The 15,542-nt window shown below is 52.3% G+C and overlaps 1 protein-coding gene across 2 annotated transcripts; it reads right to left on the bottom strand.

The window, feature by feature from the left end:
- Window positions 1-117: 117 nt before the first annotated feature.
- On the bottom strand, window positions 118-10,907 carry LHX8 (LIM homeobox 8). 2 transcript variants are annotated; one of them, XM_040610847.1, is made up of 8 exons: window positions 10,763-10,907; window positions 10,351-10,509; window positions 7,740-7,861; window positions 6,022-6,242; window positions 5,458-5,561; window positions 3,139-3,234; window positions 1,490-1,673; window positions 118-712 (listed from the first exon to the last, which is right to left on the bottom strand). In XM_040610847.1, the coding sequence occupies exons 1-8, from the start codon at window positions 10,841-10,843 to the stop codon at window positions 636-638; spliced, it is 1,044 nt and encodes a 347-aa protein (XP_040466781.1). In that variant the 5' UTR covers window positions 10,844-10,907; the 3' UTR covers window positions 118-635. The 2 variants fall into 2 exon arrangements, with proteins under 2 accessions (XP_040466781.1, XP_040466780.1); XM_040610846.1 differs by having other exon boundaries at window positions 10,697-10,843.
- Between the last annotated feature and the right edge of the window lie 4,635 nt (window positions 10,908-15,542).

Here is a 15,542-nt window from a genome sequence, read left to right as displayed (position 1 = left end):
GGGTTTGGTGTAGTGTATGTAAGGATACTAGGGACCTTCTCTTAAAACTGAAGACTCAGGTTAAGCACTTGACAAATGATCACAGTTCAGCCATAAACACAGCAACATTTTTGCTTGGCATGCTACAGCAGAAACTTTATTCAGTTCATTCTGAAAATATTTGCAACCAAAATTTATTTTTGTAAATTCACAGAAATAAGCTTTAACATATAGGCTGTATACAACTCAAATACAGGTAATACTTTCAGCAATAACTTACAAACTAATGATAAACTACAATTTCACAAAGAATTGTAAACATTTTGCACAATTGTCAGTCCTTTCTTTTAGGCAAAGTGCTCTTTCGATGACAAATAAATTAACACACATAACTAGAGTGGACTACTTCCAGACAATACAAAAAAAAAAAGTGTTTAATAAGGCTTGTAAACAACATAATAGTTATTTATGTAGAATCCATAAAAGTGTCTTGCAGGCTAAATATACGTACATACCTGGGCAGCAAAAATGACCTTGAAAATGCTTTAGATGTTAAATAAAAAGTTAACATTAATACCTTTCCAATGATATTTTTAATACACAATAAATGACTTCAGGTTATATCCTTAATAGCTTGTATCCCTGACAGAAAGGAATTAGGTGTGACTTAGTGGCAGTTGTGTCATTGAATGGGGTAGCAAAGACTGGAGTCCAAGAGCTGTAGGTGAATGAGCTACAAAAACAAAAATATTTACCCGTCAGATTCATCTGTGGTAGAAAAAAGATTATAAGCCAGTAAATCCCGCTGGGCAGTAACAGTTCACTGCTCCCAGCTGCTGCAGCATGCTCTGTTTTCCCTCGCCCAGCATTCACACTGCCTCCACCCGCAGCCCACCTTACACCACTGCCTTGGAGAAAAACAGGCTCAGGCCACACATGCAGCTCAGAGTCCAGTTCTCCCCAAACCCTCACAGTCTCTTCTAATCACAAACACAAGCCAAAGTTGACTTGCTGGGTCAAAGTATTGACGACAAAATAAAAACGACGACTGTTTCAGTACTTCTGACCACCCTGCTCCCTGCACTATGTTGTTACTGTGGGGGAAGCTTAAGTTTCCAGTGAAGCTGCTGGACTGAGTTCACCTACAGTCCCCAGGGGAAAAGCCAAGGAGTAGGTGGTAAAGTTTCATTAAAATTACACATTAAAAAATGTGGCATGGGTGTTTAAAAAAAGCCAAGCATTTGATTTCCTATTACTAGCATTCATAGGCTGGAAGAAGCACAAAAAGTGGTCTTCATTCCCAGATCTTCAGCTATGCTCTTACAGCAAAGGACTACTGCTTGATGAGGCGCCCTTAATGAGACACAGACAGCAAGGATAGTATTAAGATACTCTATAAAGGACACTAGAAATTAAAAATCCACTAAGTTTCATCAATCAGTACTTGGCAAACTGTTCTTGCTACAATGAAGAATGGTTTTACGTGGCTACGCGAAGGGATTACACCTACCATCCATATAGCTGTGCAGGGCAGTCAGCATAGTCCCGTCCTGGGGTACGTACGCAGAGTATGCCATTTCTTCTAACATGGGCGGCGACAGCCGCGAGGGCTGAACTGCTGTGACAGGAGCAGTAGACGAATGATTAGGACTAACGTGTTTCTTGTGGCGTGCTCTGCAATTCTGAAACCACACCTGAGAAGGGAGAAAAATTTCTGTGATGTTGATAGATTGGGTTCTGTTTCAACATTAGCATAATAAAACCCTCAGCATTCTAACTTCAGCTGAATTCAGTTAGTTAATCAGGCCTCTCACATAACCCCACCTGTCCAAATGAAGAAATGCCCATTCTCAGCCTACACAGTGCCTCAAGCAAGCACGGTCAAGCCAGGAAGGCTTCTGCAGGGACCAGCAGCACGAAGGACAGCGAGGGCTGCAGGGTCCCACAGGCTGAGCGACGGCACCTGCAGCCCCACGCCCTGCTGGGGCTGCTGCCCACGCACATAACGGGACACAGCCTGAGCCCCGCTGCCCACAAAGCAGGTTTCTCACAGGATACCCACTTTCCTTTTCACATTGAGAAGTGTGAAAGTGTCACGGCACTCTCCAAACTAGCCGGCTGCAACAAGGTCTTTTACCATCTCATACCAACATACTCTTCACACCAGTCCCTCTGCTGCCTCCTCCTCGTCTTGTCTCTCCTCATCCAGGACGCACGTGCTCTCTCTCTCTCTCCTTCTTCCTCCTTTCTCTTCCTTGGCTGCCCAACCCCTTAACAGAACCAGCCACACCTGCACCTTGTCTACATCGGCCAACCCCCTGCCCCTGAAGCCAGCCCACAGCTGTATGTTATCAATGTTAATTAACCTGCCTTCATTCCTCTAGAATTCCCCCCTTTTTTTTTTCTTTTTAACATTTCATACCTCATGGTTTTAGCAATCACCACAAATTTTTTACAAATAAACTTTTCATACAGTCCTCTATAATTCCTCTACACGTAATCTTCTGTACTTTTTAAGGCTTGATTGCAGCTGCCAGATACCTCATTTCTATATAAACACTCCATTTTTGCAAGCTAGAAAGAGCCCAAGGAACCGCAAACTTTTTATTTATACAAGCATATAAATACATAATGTGTACTATATAAGAGTTCATGTTTGTGTATAAAAGCACACATATGGTGTTTGCTGAGAGACATCTTCAGGCAAAGATTCTAAGTTCCTGTTTCTCTCAGTTTTGCATGGCATGGGTATATATTTTAACTCTGCTCCCTAGAACAGATCACCAGGTGCTTGCACCTAATGTGTCAAACCTAAAGATGTTTGCAAAAAGAGTGCAGGTCTTCAGAACAGACTATTAAAGTCAAAAACTTGTATTTAGAAGAGCTCAGTGCCATTTTCTGTGCTATTTAGTCTGAAGAGTTTCTTCCTGGAAGATTATTAATCCTCCATACAAAGTGCAAGAGGAATACAGCAAGATTTCCAAATTAGCAGGTTTGTTCTAGACCTATTCCTGACTAAGGATGCTGTCGGAATTTATGCTAAAACTGCCAGCTTAGAACTTTTTCCATCTCAGAATAACAACCTGGAGAAAACTGTTATTAAGTATTCCCAGTGGATGAGTACCAGACTTTGTTAATCAACTAACTTTGCACAATTACCTGTATAACACGCCTGCTCAAGCCTGTTCTTTCTGCCAGTTTCTGAAGTGTTTGTGCATCCGGATTGTTGTCCTGAGCAAACTGTGCTTGCATAACCTGAAAAGGCAAGGTAAGAGATTGTAGTTTTTGTGTGTGCAGTCCTGAGAGCAGCATTAGAGACTCCTCTCAGACCGTGCAGAAGGAAAAAAAAAAAATAATCAACCCTTGAAGCCAAAAATACAAGCTACCCCTTATTATGCTTAACTATGCTGAGACGTTTACCAGAAATGATATAAATTAATTCCGCTTGGTGGCAGTAAAAAAAAAAATGGAGGAGCCACTCTGTTACGGTTGCATTAAAAGGACTGTGGGAGAAAATCTACTGCAAAGCAATTCAAACACACTCGATAAAGAAAACTTCTGTAGCAGCAGGCCACGGTGCGCCGCATAAGGAAGGAAGGAACTTTGATCCACCTCTGAACTTGTCAGTTGCTATCTGCATCTTGCATATACAGAGCAACCTGACCCTCTTTTCAGCTGCCTGGAGGACGCCGGCAACTGGGAAGCACTTTGTGCCTTGTTTACCTTTAATCGACCCAAGGAACACAGAGGCTCCACCTTGGCTGACCTGCACCATGTAATTGTTTGCTTACACTTTTTTTTTTTTTTACAGGAAATTTAAGTGAACACTTGTCATTAGGATATGAATTATGTTTTTTCTGTGAGGAAGTAGATGTCAGCTTGGCCTGCATCCTGAACAGTTTTAGAGCCTGTAAGAGTTTACCTTATTTAAGAAAGGAAGGCTTCACGGATTTCTGCATGGTACCTTCAGCAACTTAGTAAACTGTAGTTTCTCATTCCTGGATTTTGACCTTTGATAGTCTGCACATTTTCCCCGGTTTCATCTTTAAAGATTCAGGCTACTGCTCTCCACAGTCAGAAATGCTGAAACTATTTACCTTCCTACTGTTTCATACCAAGCCATCAAGAAGCGTGGACACCCTTTTGTACAAGTGCTTCACGAGGTGTGTTACTACATGCTGCCACTCAGACAATCCGTCACATATCGGGCTGATGCTTCTCTTATTGGAGGCAAAGCCTTACACCAGCATCAAGGACAGCTATAGACACAGTTGCCCTGGGCAGACAACAAGCGTCATTAAGTGAGGCCCTAAGATCTCCAACACCTGCTGAAGTAGGTTATGACCCATTTAAATCAGGAAAAGAGGGGAACATGGAAGCTTCAATGACAGCAGAGGGGAAAAAGCCCTGAATGCAGTTCCTGCCCTGATGGCTGGGGCTGTCTCCCCTACAGCTGCTGCTGGAAAAGAAAGCTCCCTTTCGCAAAAGTCCAAGCCTGATTTGCAGAGCCCTTGCCAGATCTTTGCTGACATGCTTGTTTGGTATTCACCACGCATTCTGTCTCCAGCCACGACTGAAATACCAAACCAAGCTTTGGACAGCCACATGCTGTGTTATATGGTGATGTTTAAATGTCTCACATGTTTTATGACAACGCAGCTTTATAGTTTTTCTCAACTGCTTTCACCACGAACACGGGGACAGGCCGAGAAAACAGAACTCTGACAGAGACAGTAGCAAACGAACAGTGTGGTGGCCACGTGTGACCAGAAATTCAGAGACACATTATAAACTGAAAGCACGGGTACATAGCTAGGTTTAGGTGGAAAGCCACAGCATCCTTCCCACTACAGGCTGGAACCTCTACACCTGGCCTCACCACCACCCCTTTCACAGGGAGCTGGCCCCAAGCACAGTGCATTTCCCTAGAAAGCTAATTTAAGTGAAGTGGTGATCCAGAGGGCAAAATAACTCCTATTTGAGGCAGTCCAGAGCTAACTCTTGCCAAGGCAGCAACAAGACAAGAAGCGTTGAAAACAGAGCAGACGCAGGCATTACAACAAAATTCAAGCTTCCACCTTGTTAATGTCTTGAAGTTCTACACAGTACCCATCTCTAGTACAACTCTTCACATTACATAATTCTAAAAATATTTTGTCTTCATTATGTGTAGCGATGTAAATGCCTGATTAAATAGATTTTATCGAGCAATCAAAATAGAACCACCTTTTTGTTTCCACTCTGCAGAATTACTGGCTGCCCCCAGGGAAATAAAAACCTTGAAGAATAACTATTTCATATTAAACTGCTGAAGCTGACAAACAATTCCAGAAACATGCTGTGTCTTGACAGTTTATGAAATAGTTTAAAAGCACGCAAGCTTTCTGTTTTCTCCACACACGCATCCGACTTCCTACCAGTTCAGCACCCATGTCCTGCGCCAGCCTGAGCTATGCAAGTTTTTAGCGCTGCCTCTACCTGGAGTTGATCTGCTGTGAAGCTGGTCCGAGCTCTTTTTGCTGGTTTTGGATGGTTAACATCTTGTTCTGTTAGTAATGCACCTTCCACACTAATCCCATTACCTGAAGCATTAAAAAGAAAACAACATCATCTGCTAAACATTCAAAATGATGTTATTTGTAAGTCAGACTGTCCTCCAACAATAGCCAACAGTACTTAGGCAGCTGAATTTCAACTGTAAAAAAAAAAAAGCCGCCTTCTGTTCAAAGTTAAATTGATCTGGCACCATTACCCATTACACCCCAAATTACTCCCTTGCAAGCGAGGGAAGAAATAAATCCAGCATGACATTTTATCAACTAGATATGCCCTTGCTCTCTTTTCCTTAGGATAGAAAACAAGTTACACAAACTGAAAAAAATTAAAACAAAATAATTTGCACATTATTTTAATTCAAGAACCTGTGCTTCCAGCCTTAGTAAAGCCAGGTAATTACCACTTAATAAGGAAGATGAGGTAAAACCCAACAATTTGATTAAAACTAAACCACAAACATAGTTCTTAACAAAAGCAGTACATTACCATTTTCAACTTCTCTTTTCAGATTGTCCAACATGCAGTCATAATGTACTCTACAAAGGACCTTCTCTTCCACCAAAGCAAACTCCTCTCCAGTGGAGAGTTGTCTTTTGCAGGAGAAGCACGCAAAACAAGCCAAGTGGTACACGTTTCCTTTAGCCCTTCGGACCCAGTCAGTAGAATGAATGTGCCTCCCGCAGCGGGAGCAGCGGGTGCCATACCGCCTGCAAGAATAAAGGCAACAGGAGGGTGAAGGCACAGACACTAACCATCTCGGGTGAGATGGTGACTCTGGGAGGGCTAGAGGCGACCAGGAAGGGGTAGCGCAGCTGAGACCTGCAGGAAATGGGCCACCCGCAAGGGATAAGGGATGAGGTGACAGCGTAACTGTGCTTTTATTGAGGGGGGGGGGGGGGGGGGAAGGCAGCAAGTTTGCATCTGGAAGCTTAAGGCAAGACCACTACTGAACTACGGAAGTTAATATTTTCATAAGGCAAAGAGTAAAACTGAAGCATCTTAACTGTGACATGAATTCACCGCTCTTCATCTTCCCTGTTATAATTACTTTTTAAAAAGCTATGAGTGGGAGATGGAAACAGCTGACTGCATTCAAAATTCTCCCCATTATTCAAATATAATTCAGGCTACCACTGGAGTAATGTGAAATATTATATTTAGCTACATCAACTTTCAACAATCACTCGGTCCCCTTCAGCAGAAGAGGGACAACCTGTATCTTCATAGTTATTTCCTTAATTACCGCAACATTATGATTTTAAAAGAAATTCAAATATCTGCAAGTATTTACATTACTGCAGAAGAATATTTCTCTTTGAAGTGGAAACTAGCCACCAAGATATGCTGATTATTTAGATAAGAATTTGTCCTGAAAATCTTTGCAGACTTGGAAGGTCTTTTTCTGAAGTCCCAGAACACTTTCCAGAAGTTCACAGTATTCAACTTGCCCTCTCCCTCTCTTTCAGCGTCAATACTGACTAGCTGAACATCATCCACTCACTACACAGGTGAGAACCCCATAAATGGTTTAGTCTAGGGAAGCACTAGCAATCACATCGAAATTAACAGCAAAATTTTTTTCCTGCTTTCTGGACTAAAGATTTTTGTATCACGAGTACTCTCAATGCCAACACGAATAAATAAGTTTTTTCCTTACAGGAATAGACCTTAAATTTGGAGAAGGGTTCATGTTCTAAATCAGATTTATCACAGAAAGGTGTAACTGCTGAAAGTTTGTTTTAAAGATCACAGGATATATTCTGGGTTGTTTTTGTAGTTCCACGTGATGCCCTAAGCCTCACATTAGTGAAGTGCTAGCCCAAACAGAGTACCACCTCAACTCTTCCTTGTACCCACCCTCAATCGACACCACCTAAGGATGATTCTTTGCACATACGACAGCTTTACAACCTTGCTGTGGCAGGGACTCAACCTACTTCCCTGGCCCCCGCGCATGCAGAAGTGAACTGCTCTATAAATGTTGTTACAGAGGGGCAGAAGGCCAGTCTTGGGGGGTAATTACATTAGACAGGCTTGGGGTTTCCCAAGCACCTCTACAAGATGTGTCAGAGTTTAACTACCGAAAAGAAACCTAGCAAATAAAAAAACCAAAGAGCCTCGTTGTGCATTTTAGTTGTGGCTTAAGTGAAGAGTAACAAGCAAGAGTAACATTATCCAAAAAATTACAATCTCCTACGATATACCTGAAATAGTCAAGTTTGCAGAAGATATCTTTATCTTTGATGTAACAGCTGGTGTGCCTTCCTAGAGAAGTCCTGCAAACACTGCATGAGAGACAGCGCACGTGCCAGCAGAGGTCGTTTACCTGCAAAAATGCAAAAATACCCCTCAGCGTTCGTGCTACTGGTACTGTATTTCATGTTTACAAAAACTATTTTTTCTATCCATACAGATGAGGCCAAAAATTACACGTACTACTATTCACAGAAAATTTATCTTCAAGGCAAAACATTTTTCCTTTAGAACTGCATGCGTATTAAGGATTAAATAATTTGATAGAGGTCTTCAGAATAAGTTCTCTTAGTCTGTAATTAAAAGCACCAGAGAGGAAGCAAAAGATTCAAGCTGCACGTAGATATTTTGTGCCCAGGTCTGTTCTCATCACATCAGAGTAACAGAGCAAGTTTTGGCCTCGCATGACCTCAGGAAGGCAGCTAACTTACATACTTTTATTTCCCAGTCTGTAAAAAGTCCTGCTTCACAAACAACAAACTCTGCAAAGGGATTAATTTGAAATTTTAAGATGTGAGTATTGGGGGAGGGGGGAGGTCTGCAAAACAGAAACACCTCATGAATCACATCTTCTTTTGCCAGGTTTCTGTTAAAGCCAAGTCAGTGAATGAAGCGTGAGTTTCAAGATACCAGCATTTGTTTTAATAGCAAATTCAAGAATTCTCCAACATGTAACATCCATAGTGAAACTAGACATAGTCACGGAAAGCAGCAGAAATCAGCAGTTTTGAAATCTTGCATATAATTTTGGGGCAAATAAATTGAGTGCAATTACTTTCATTCCTTCTTTCCTATAAGGACCACTCTTTGTTGTACGTTGCACATCATGCATAAGCCAAACAAATTATTTGAAAGCCCAAGACTCCGAGTGACCATAAAAATGAAGTAATAACCCTCTGCATAATCCCATGCTGCATGGGAGGAATTATGTAAACCAAACAATGACTAAGTTCAGAATTTTATTTTTTCTCCTGAGCCAATTTCTCATCTCATACCAAACAGCCCAGCTATTGCCTACGGCAAAGCAGCAGATCTGCGATAACCCAGAACGTGCCTTTCCTCAAAGCGCTGCCAGACAAAGCACGGCGAGCGCGAGGCACCGCCTGCGGCACGCGGGCTGGGACCCCCGCGCCCGTCCCGCCGCACCGCACCACTCTGCGCCGCCCAGCGCCCTTCCGGCTGCTGCCCTTGCTGGCAGCCGTCTACCCCGACACCGGCAAATTCACAACACCGCGATACAATGCCACGCTGCTGGTAACAGCTGTCAAGCCGATCCTCCCGAGTATTTCCCAGGACGGCTGCGCCGCGGGCAGGCCCGGGGCGGCCCAAGCAGTTGTCCCCCCGACGGGCCCCGGGCCGCCGCTGCGCTGCTCCGCCCGGCGGGGCTGACGGCCCGGCCACGCACAGCGCATCTCGCTGCGGCCTCTTCGGAGGCCGATGCTCTTCCACGGAGCGGGACACCGATCGCTTCGGTACTCGTCCCATCTGACGTCACTTATCTACATTCTCATTAATTTACAGGGCTGAAGTTGGACACCACGCTGGTGGTCATCAGCAAGACAGCAGTTCCCTTGCACAGATGCCTTTCTCTCTCTGCCTATGCGGGAAGCGGTAACAGCTAACTCGAACCTCAGGCTAAACCATTTAGAGGTCTGTTGCTCCAAGCCGTACTATCCCAGTCCTTTAGACAGCAGAGATCAGTGAACGAGCTATCACGGGAGTTAGCGGGACGGGCACCAAGTTCCAGTTAGCTCTGCTCCCAGTCCCAGCACACCTTGCCGAGGCAGCCGGGGCTTGCTGGAACAGAGGGTACATGGCACCCCCTGCACCCACTCCCACGGGAACACATACCGGCCCAGCACACGCCTGCCTTCGACCCCTGCGCTCCTGCCGAGATCTAACAACTGATCTAATCGAGACGTTTTCGGTGGTGTTACGGACTTCGGCTTTGCGGGACACACAACGGCTTCATTTAAGGCTGCATCTAAGTGGAACCAAGCGACTTCTAGCACGGCTGTCTGACCTCCCTTCTGAAAGGGGAGCGGGAGAAAATCTGAGCCAGAACAATTCTACCGGCCGTAAAACAGAAGGAAAATACCCACCACTGCATTAACGCATGGCTTTCTTTTTAAATGATCTTACTCGGTCCCGAATCCTAAGGCCAGCAAAACCGCTCCGCGGTCCCGCGGCGCCTTTCCTTCCCCGACGCCACCAGGCCAGCGAGCCGCCGCGGCTCATGCCCGCGTCCCTCGAGCGGCACCTCCGCAGCCCGGTACGGCGCCAGCGGCGGCGCCGCCGCCCACCCCCCACCCCGCTCCCTCCCGGCGCGCCAGGGAATCGCTGCCCGGGGCGCCGCAGCCCCCGGCCCGAGCCCCGCCGCCAGCAGGGGCCACGCCGGGCGCAGCGGGGGCGACCCGCGCCGGTGCCCGCAGCCCGGGCAGGCCTGCGGGGCTAGGCCCCGGGAGACGACGACGCCAGCCCCAGCCGCCCCGGCTGGCTGTGCCCCGGGCGCGGCACCGCGGCGCCACGTCGGTGGGAAGCCGCCACTCGCCGGGCGCTTACCTTCAGCAGGTACTTGTCCACGATCTCCAGGCCGCAGCTGCTGCACACGCACTTGCCGGGGGCGCAGCCGGAGCCCGAGGCCATGGACCGCGGCGAGGAGGACGGCGACAGGGCGGCGGAAGAAGAGCAGGAATCCTCGTCGGCCGCGGCGGGGCCGGCCTGCGGGGATCGCACGGGAGACGGCGGTGAGCGCCCGGCTGCCGCCCGCCTCGCCCAGCAGAGGCGCGGGGCCGCGCCGGCACCTGCGGCGCCCCGCCAGGAAGGGCAGCGGCTTGGCGTCCCTCCGCGGGGCCGCGCCCGGGGAAGCGGTGGAGCCGCCGGGCGACCGGAGCGGCCGCCACCCCGCAGCCGGCACCGGCGCCGCGCTCGCCCCGCGCCGCCCCCGTCCGCGCCCGCTCGCCGCCCCGCGCACCTTCTCTGAGGGGCCGCCGAGCGCGGGAAGGTCCTTGTCCTCCAGCCTGCAGACGAACATCGGGTCGCTCTTCCAGTACATGGCACTGCCCTACCGCATACCAGCTGCGCGGCGCGGCGGGGCGCGACGAGGCTGCTCCGGGGACCCCGCGCCAGCTCTCTGCTCGCAGCCCCTGCAGGAAAAAAGTTTTGTTTTCGAGGGGGTGGGCCCGGCCGCGCGGACCTGCCTCGCTGGCCTCACCTCCTGCGCAGGGCCCGCCTTCTGCCGGCGGGATGGCGGCTCCGCCGGCGGGCCGCGCGGCTCTCGCGCAGAGGAGGGGGGGCACCCCAGCAGCGACGGCAACGAAAAAAACCCAGAGGGTCCCCCCCCGTTCGCCTCCGCCGCTTGCCACGGCTCACCCCGCCGCAGGCCCCGGTGACGTCTGTCCCGACACAGCCGGCGCGCGCGCGAGGGGGGCCGGAGGGCTCCGCACCGCCCAGCCCCAGAGCCCGCGCGCGCCCGTGACCGCCCGGCAACCCCCGCCCCGCGGCCGCGGCGCCCCGCCGTAAAACCTTCCTCATTAAGCCCAAACGGGAGCATCTGAGCGGCCCCAAGGCCGCCCCGTCAGCGCGGTTCAAAGCAAGCCTGACCGACCACGGACGTTGCTAACCTACATCGGTGTCCGCCGCGGACCGAGGCGCCGGGAGCCGGCTGCTCGCCGCTCCCGGAGAACTAGGACACTTCCTTCAGCCGTAGGCTACCGGCACGCTTTTTCCACGATTACAAACCTCCCCCGCAGAGCTCCCTCAAACCAAATAATGCCGGTGCTCGCGGGACATTTCGGGAGAATAAAGCAACAGCTTGTCCGTCGCAGGTGAGGTAAATAACCGGGGCGTCTGCTTCTCTGCACGTATTTAACTAGCCAGGTGTTTTTAATTAAACTTGTCGTTATGTTTCCATCTTTCCCCCGTCTCTTTGTTTCAGCTCCGCCCGACGATAGACACAAGACATGTTGCAGAGCCTCAGTAAAGCAAACAGAGAATTGCCCGTACGCTTAGAAATACGATAAGTTTGATAAAAGGGAATTCTGCTTTCGAGAAGCTGTACGAAAGGAGAAGCCCCGTATTCTTCTTCCCCCTAAAAATTACGACCGTTGGTTCAAATCCCAGGACCCGATTTTGCAGGACCGTAACGGAACGAGCGGCGGTGCCGAGCCCAAATAAACTCGGGACGTCCGTAGTCGGTCACTCGTTTGTCCCGGGCTAAAACTGATCTAAACCCTGGACAGAATTTAGTCCTAATGTCCCTGACAGCCGTTACCGCAGCGAGGCAAGCAGTGTTGTTTGGTTTGGTTTTTTTGCTGGCCGCGACGAGGCTGAGAGCAGCGCGACAGCCCACCCGGCCGCCCAGCCACGGCGCGGCGCGGCGGGCAGAGCGGGGGCGGACGCGGGACCCCACCGCCACCGCCGGCCTGGAGGCGGCTTTCGGGCGTCTCCCCGGCGGGCCCGGGTCTGCCCGCGACGCCCCCGGCCCGGCCCCTCTCCCTGGGCGGCCCGCGGGGCCGTATCCTGCAGACCCCGGGCACTGCGCACCGGGGCGTCCCCTCGGGGCCCCGCTCCCCTGGGCTGCGCGGGGGCGCGGGCCGAGCGTCCAGGCCCACGCGTCGGCGCGACCCCGTGGGCTCCGGCGGGGAGGAGCTCGGCCCGTAGCCCGTCGGGCCCCTGCCTCTGCGCGGGGCTGCCCGCCCGCGGCTGCCAGAAACACGACGCAAGGACTGTCATCTGTCCCGGGCGGCGCGACAGCAAGCGACCACCTGGCGGGAGGCCCCCAGAGAGCCGTGCCCGGGGGAGCGGGGGCCGGCCCCGCCGGGAGGGGAGCCACTGACAAGCGCAGGGCGCGGCGAGAGCGTGGCACGGCCGGCAGCAGCGTCGAGCAGGTTGCCCGTCGCTCCTTCCCTGCTCTGTTAGAGAAGTTAGTTCAGGGTGTTCGTGCGCGCTTCACGGAGGGCTGCGCGTGGGATTTCTATAGCATAACTCCTTTCTGCGTGCATACACCTTTTCTCTCTGAAGAATACAGCAGTAGGAGCCAACAAAGTCAGTCCGCGCGCTGCTCCCCGCGGCGACCGTGGACTTGCGGCAGTAGTTCACAAAGCGGTTGCTGGCGGAAAGCCGTGGACCGGGGATGTCTCCGTGTCTCTTAGCGTTCTCGGCGCCCGGCTGCGCCAGACGAGGAGCGAGTGCGGCGGACATCCGCGGATGCACTGGCAGGCCCCCCCGACCACCCCCCAAGCCGCGGTCCTCTCCGCCCCCTGCCTCAGCTCGGGCCGCGGCGTCGGGGTCGCCCCCGGGTGTCCCGCCGCCCCCACCCCTACCCCCGAGGTCCTGGGGTGTAAGGGTCTCTGTGGCGGCGGAGTGGGGGACGCGCTGCGAGGGTGCGGGGCTTGTCCGGGGCATTCCCGAGGGCTGCGTGGAGCCCGGGGCTGGGTCGGCGGTCCTGGGGACGCGGAGGGGCGTGAGGACGAGTCCCCCTGAGAACCGGCGTGGAGACACTCATGTAGCGGAGCCTGGTTATTGCTACGGCCAGGGGTGTTTCGCGAGAGGTGAGCGTTTTTTGCCGAGCTGCTTGGAAAGGGGCGTTATTTCCGAGAAGACCTGGGAAACGCTATGGTGTGTACAGGGTGGACGGGGAGAGTGCACGGGCTTGGTTATCCGCGCTCCACCCGTGCTTCGCCTGTGTGCTTTTCACCTATCCCCCCAAAGTCTCCTCTGAACTCCATCGTTTCAGTTACACACCCTCGCTATTTCATTGAGCGTTCCCAGCACCGGTTTTGGCGGAGGTGAAAGCAGGCAGGCACGCAGGCTTTAGGGGATTCCGATTGCTGCGCGCCCCCGTCTCTCTTGCTGCTGTCTCCGAGCCCCGGGCAGGACCCCGCGGGGACCGCCGGCGGGCTCTCAGCAGGGAGAGATGGGGAGGAAGGGAAATCTGCCCGGGGGGTGGGGGGCAGGCAGCGCGCCGCGGCTGGGCTGGGCAGGGTGGCCCCGGCCTGGTCCTGCCGAGGTTACGAGCGGAACGGGGGACTCCCGCGGGACCCTCAGACGGGGGTACTGCGTCTGGTTCTGATTCTCGTCTCTCGCAAGTAATGCAAGGATGTGAGTGGGTGGGAGTGCTAATCAGTCCGCTTGTAGGAGAGATCTCTTAACACTTGACGGAAAGGCACGGCGCGGGGGAAGTGCGGGAGCGGAGAGCGGGGGCTGCTCCGGCGAGAGGCGGTCGCCATACGGGCTTCTTGACCAGCGACGGCACCGCGCTGCGAGCCTCTGGAGGTTCTCTGGAGCTTGCTCCAGCGAAACTGGTTTTTCCGCTAAAACAAGGTCTGCTGAGAAATCACAAACGGCATTGTGTCCAGCTCACGAAAAACGGGCGCCGAGGCCCGGGCCACGGTGAACACGGCTGCCCACCCCCGTCTGGCCCCGTCTGGCACGGTCCCCGGCGCTGGCCGGTGCCGGGCGCGGCTGTTGGGGCGGCGGCAGGGACGGGCGGCCCCGGGGCGGAGCTGGCCCCGCGGCTCGGAGCCCGCCTCCCCTCCCCGCTGCCCCCGGCCCGCAGCCTCACCGCCCCGCTCCTCGGGGGCCGGCGGGGGGGTCCCGCAGGCAGGCTGCCCCGGCGCCCCGCTGCGCTGTCGCTGCGGGGCCTGTTGTCGCCCGCTTCGCCAGCAGCTCTCTGGCAAGGGGGGCAACCCGGGGAGGAGAGCCTGACAGCCGTTGCCGGACAGGGCTCCCTTCCCCGCAAGCCCCCCGCCTTCTCTCAGCCACCTCACGCGTACTTCGGTGCTTGCACACCTGCCAGTGCCCAGAGGCTTTCCACCTGTGGGCCGCAGCCTCCTGGACGGAGCGGGGGTGGGGTGGGCCGGGGGGTCGGCGGGGGAGTCAGGCCGGCGCTCCGGGCTCACATTTCGCGAGTTTGCATCCCCGCTGGCTCCAGCCACTGGTAAATGCTGCAGGGTTTGGACTAGCCCTGCATTCTTGGTTCTGGGCTGGTTTAACGAGTAAACGAACCCAGTCTCTTACCAATGACTTGTTTTCCAAATCAGTGCGATACGCTTGTCTCGGGCCAGGCTGCCTGTCTCGGCTGTGCGGGTCCAGGACCTTCCAAAGCTGCAGGCGTGGCTTTTGTTCACGGCTGTTCCAGTGTGCAGCTCTGCGTTGCTTAATGGGGAACGACCAGATCAGTCGAAGGGAAAAGTTTCTAATTCCTAATTGGATTCTCGAGCCAGTGGTTCCCCCACCAACACTCAGAATTCGATGCAATGTGCCCCCCCCGGGAAAAAAAACGGGGGCTGGGGCGGGGAGGCAGAGGGCAAGAAGGGAGTTAGTGGGATGCAGCCCTGCATCTTTTTAGAGCGCTGCCCCTTGCACTGCGGGAGGAAGCGCAGGGAGTAATTTCGGCACCCCAGTGTGTAACTGCAATAATTTTGCTTCATTTACTCAGATCTACTTACTCCACCTCTTGGTCCCCGCACTAGGAACAAGGCTGTCTGGATGAAACCTGTGCGTGTTCGATTTAAGCGTTGCACTTCTCCGTCCCTGAAAATCGGTGAACGCTTCATCTAGAAGTTGAATTTTTAAGAGTCTGTGCTAATTGTGTCACGCTGTCATTCAGCTAGGGAAAGTGCTGGGGACAGAGGAAATTAAAGCAGCGATCAAATTATGTAAAAGAGCATTTTGCCCTTAACGCCCTGGAGGGCAAAACCAAAATGGAAACCATCTAGGTTTGTTTATAAATACATAGCTGCAAAGCTCGC

This window comes from Falco naumanni, chromosome 11 (assembly GCF_017639655.2).
Source record: "Falco naumanni isolate bFalNau1 chromosome 11, bFalNau1.pat, whole genome shotgun sequence".
Lineage (NCBI taxonomy): Eukaryota > Metazoa > Chordata > Aves > Falconiformes > Falconidae > Falco > Falco naumanni.
This window is presented reverse-complemented; position numbering and strand designations above follow the sequence as displayed.

What these genes read in the sequence shown, in the direction of transcription:
- LHX8 (XM_040610846.1), bottom strand. Translation starts at nt 10,843, where the DNA reads ATGTACTGGAAGAGCGACCCGATGTTCGTCTGCAGGCTGGAGGACAAG. An exon ending in TGCAAACTTGACTATTTCAG is followed by an intron (nt 6,243 to 7,739) that starts GTATATCGTAGG and finishes TTATTCTTGCAG; the next exon opens with GCGGTATGGCACCCGCTGCT. An exon ending in TCACAGCAGATCAACTCCAG is followed by an intron (nt 3,235 to 5,457) that starts GTAGAGGCAGCG and finishes TTGCCTTTTCAG; the next exon opens with GTTATGCAAGCACAGTTTGC.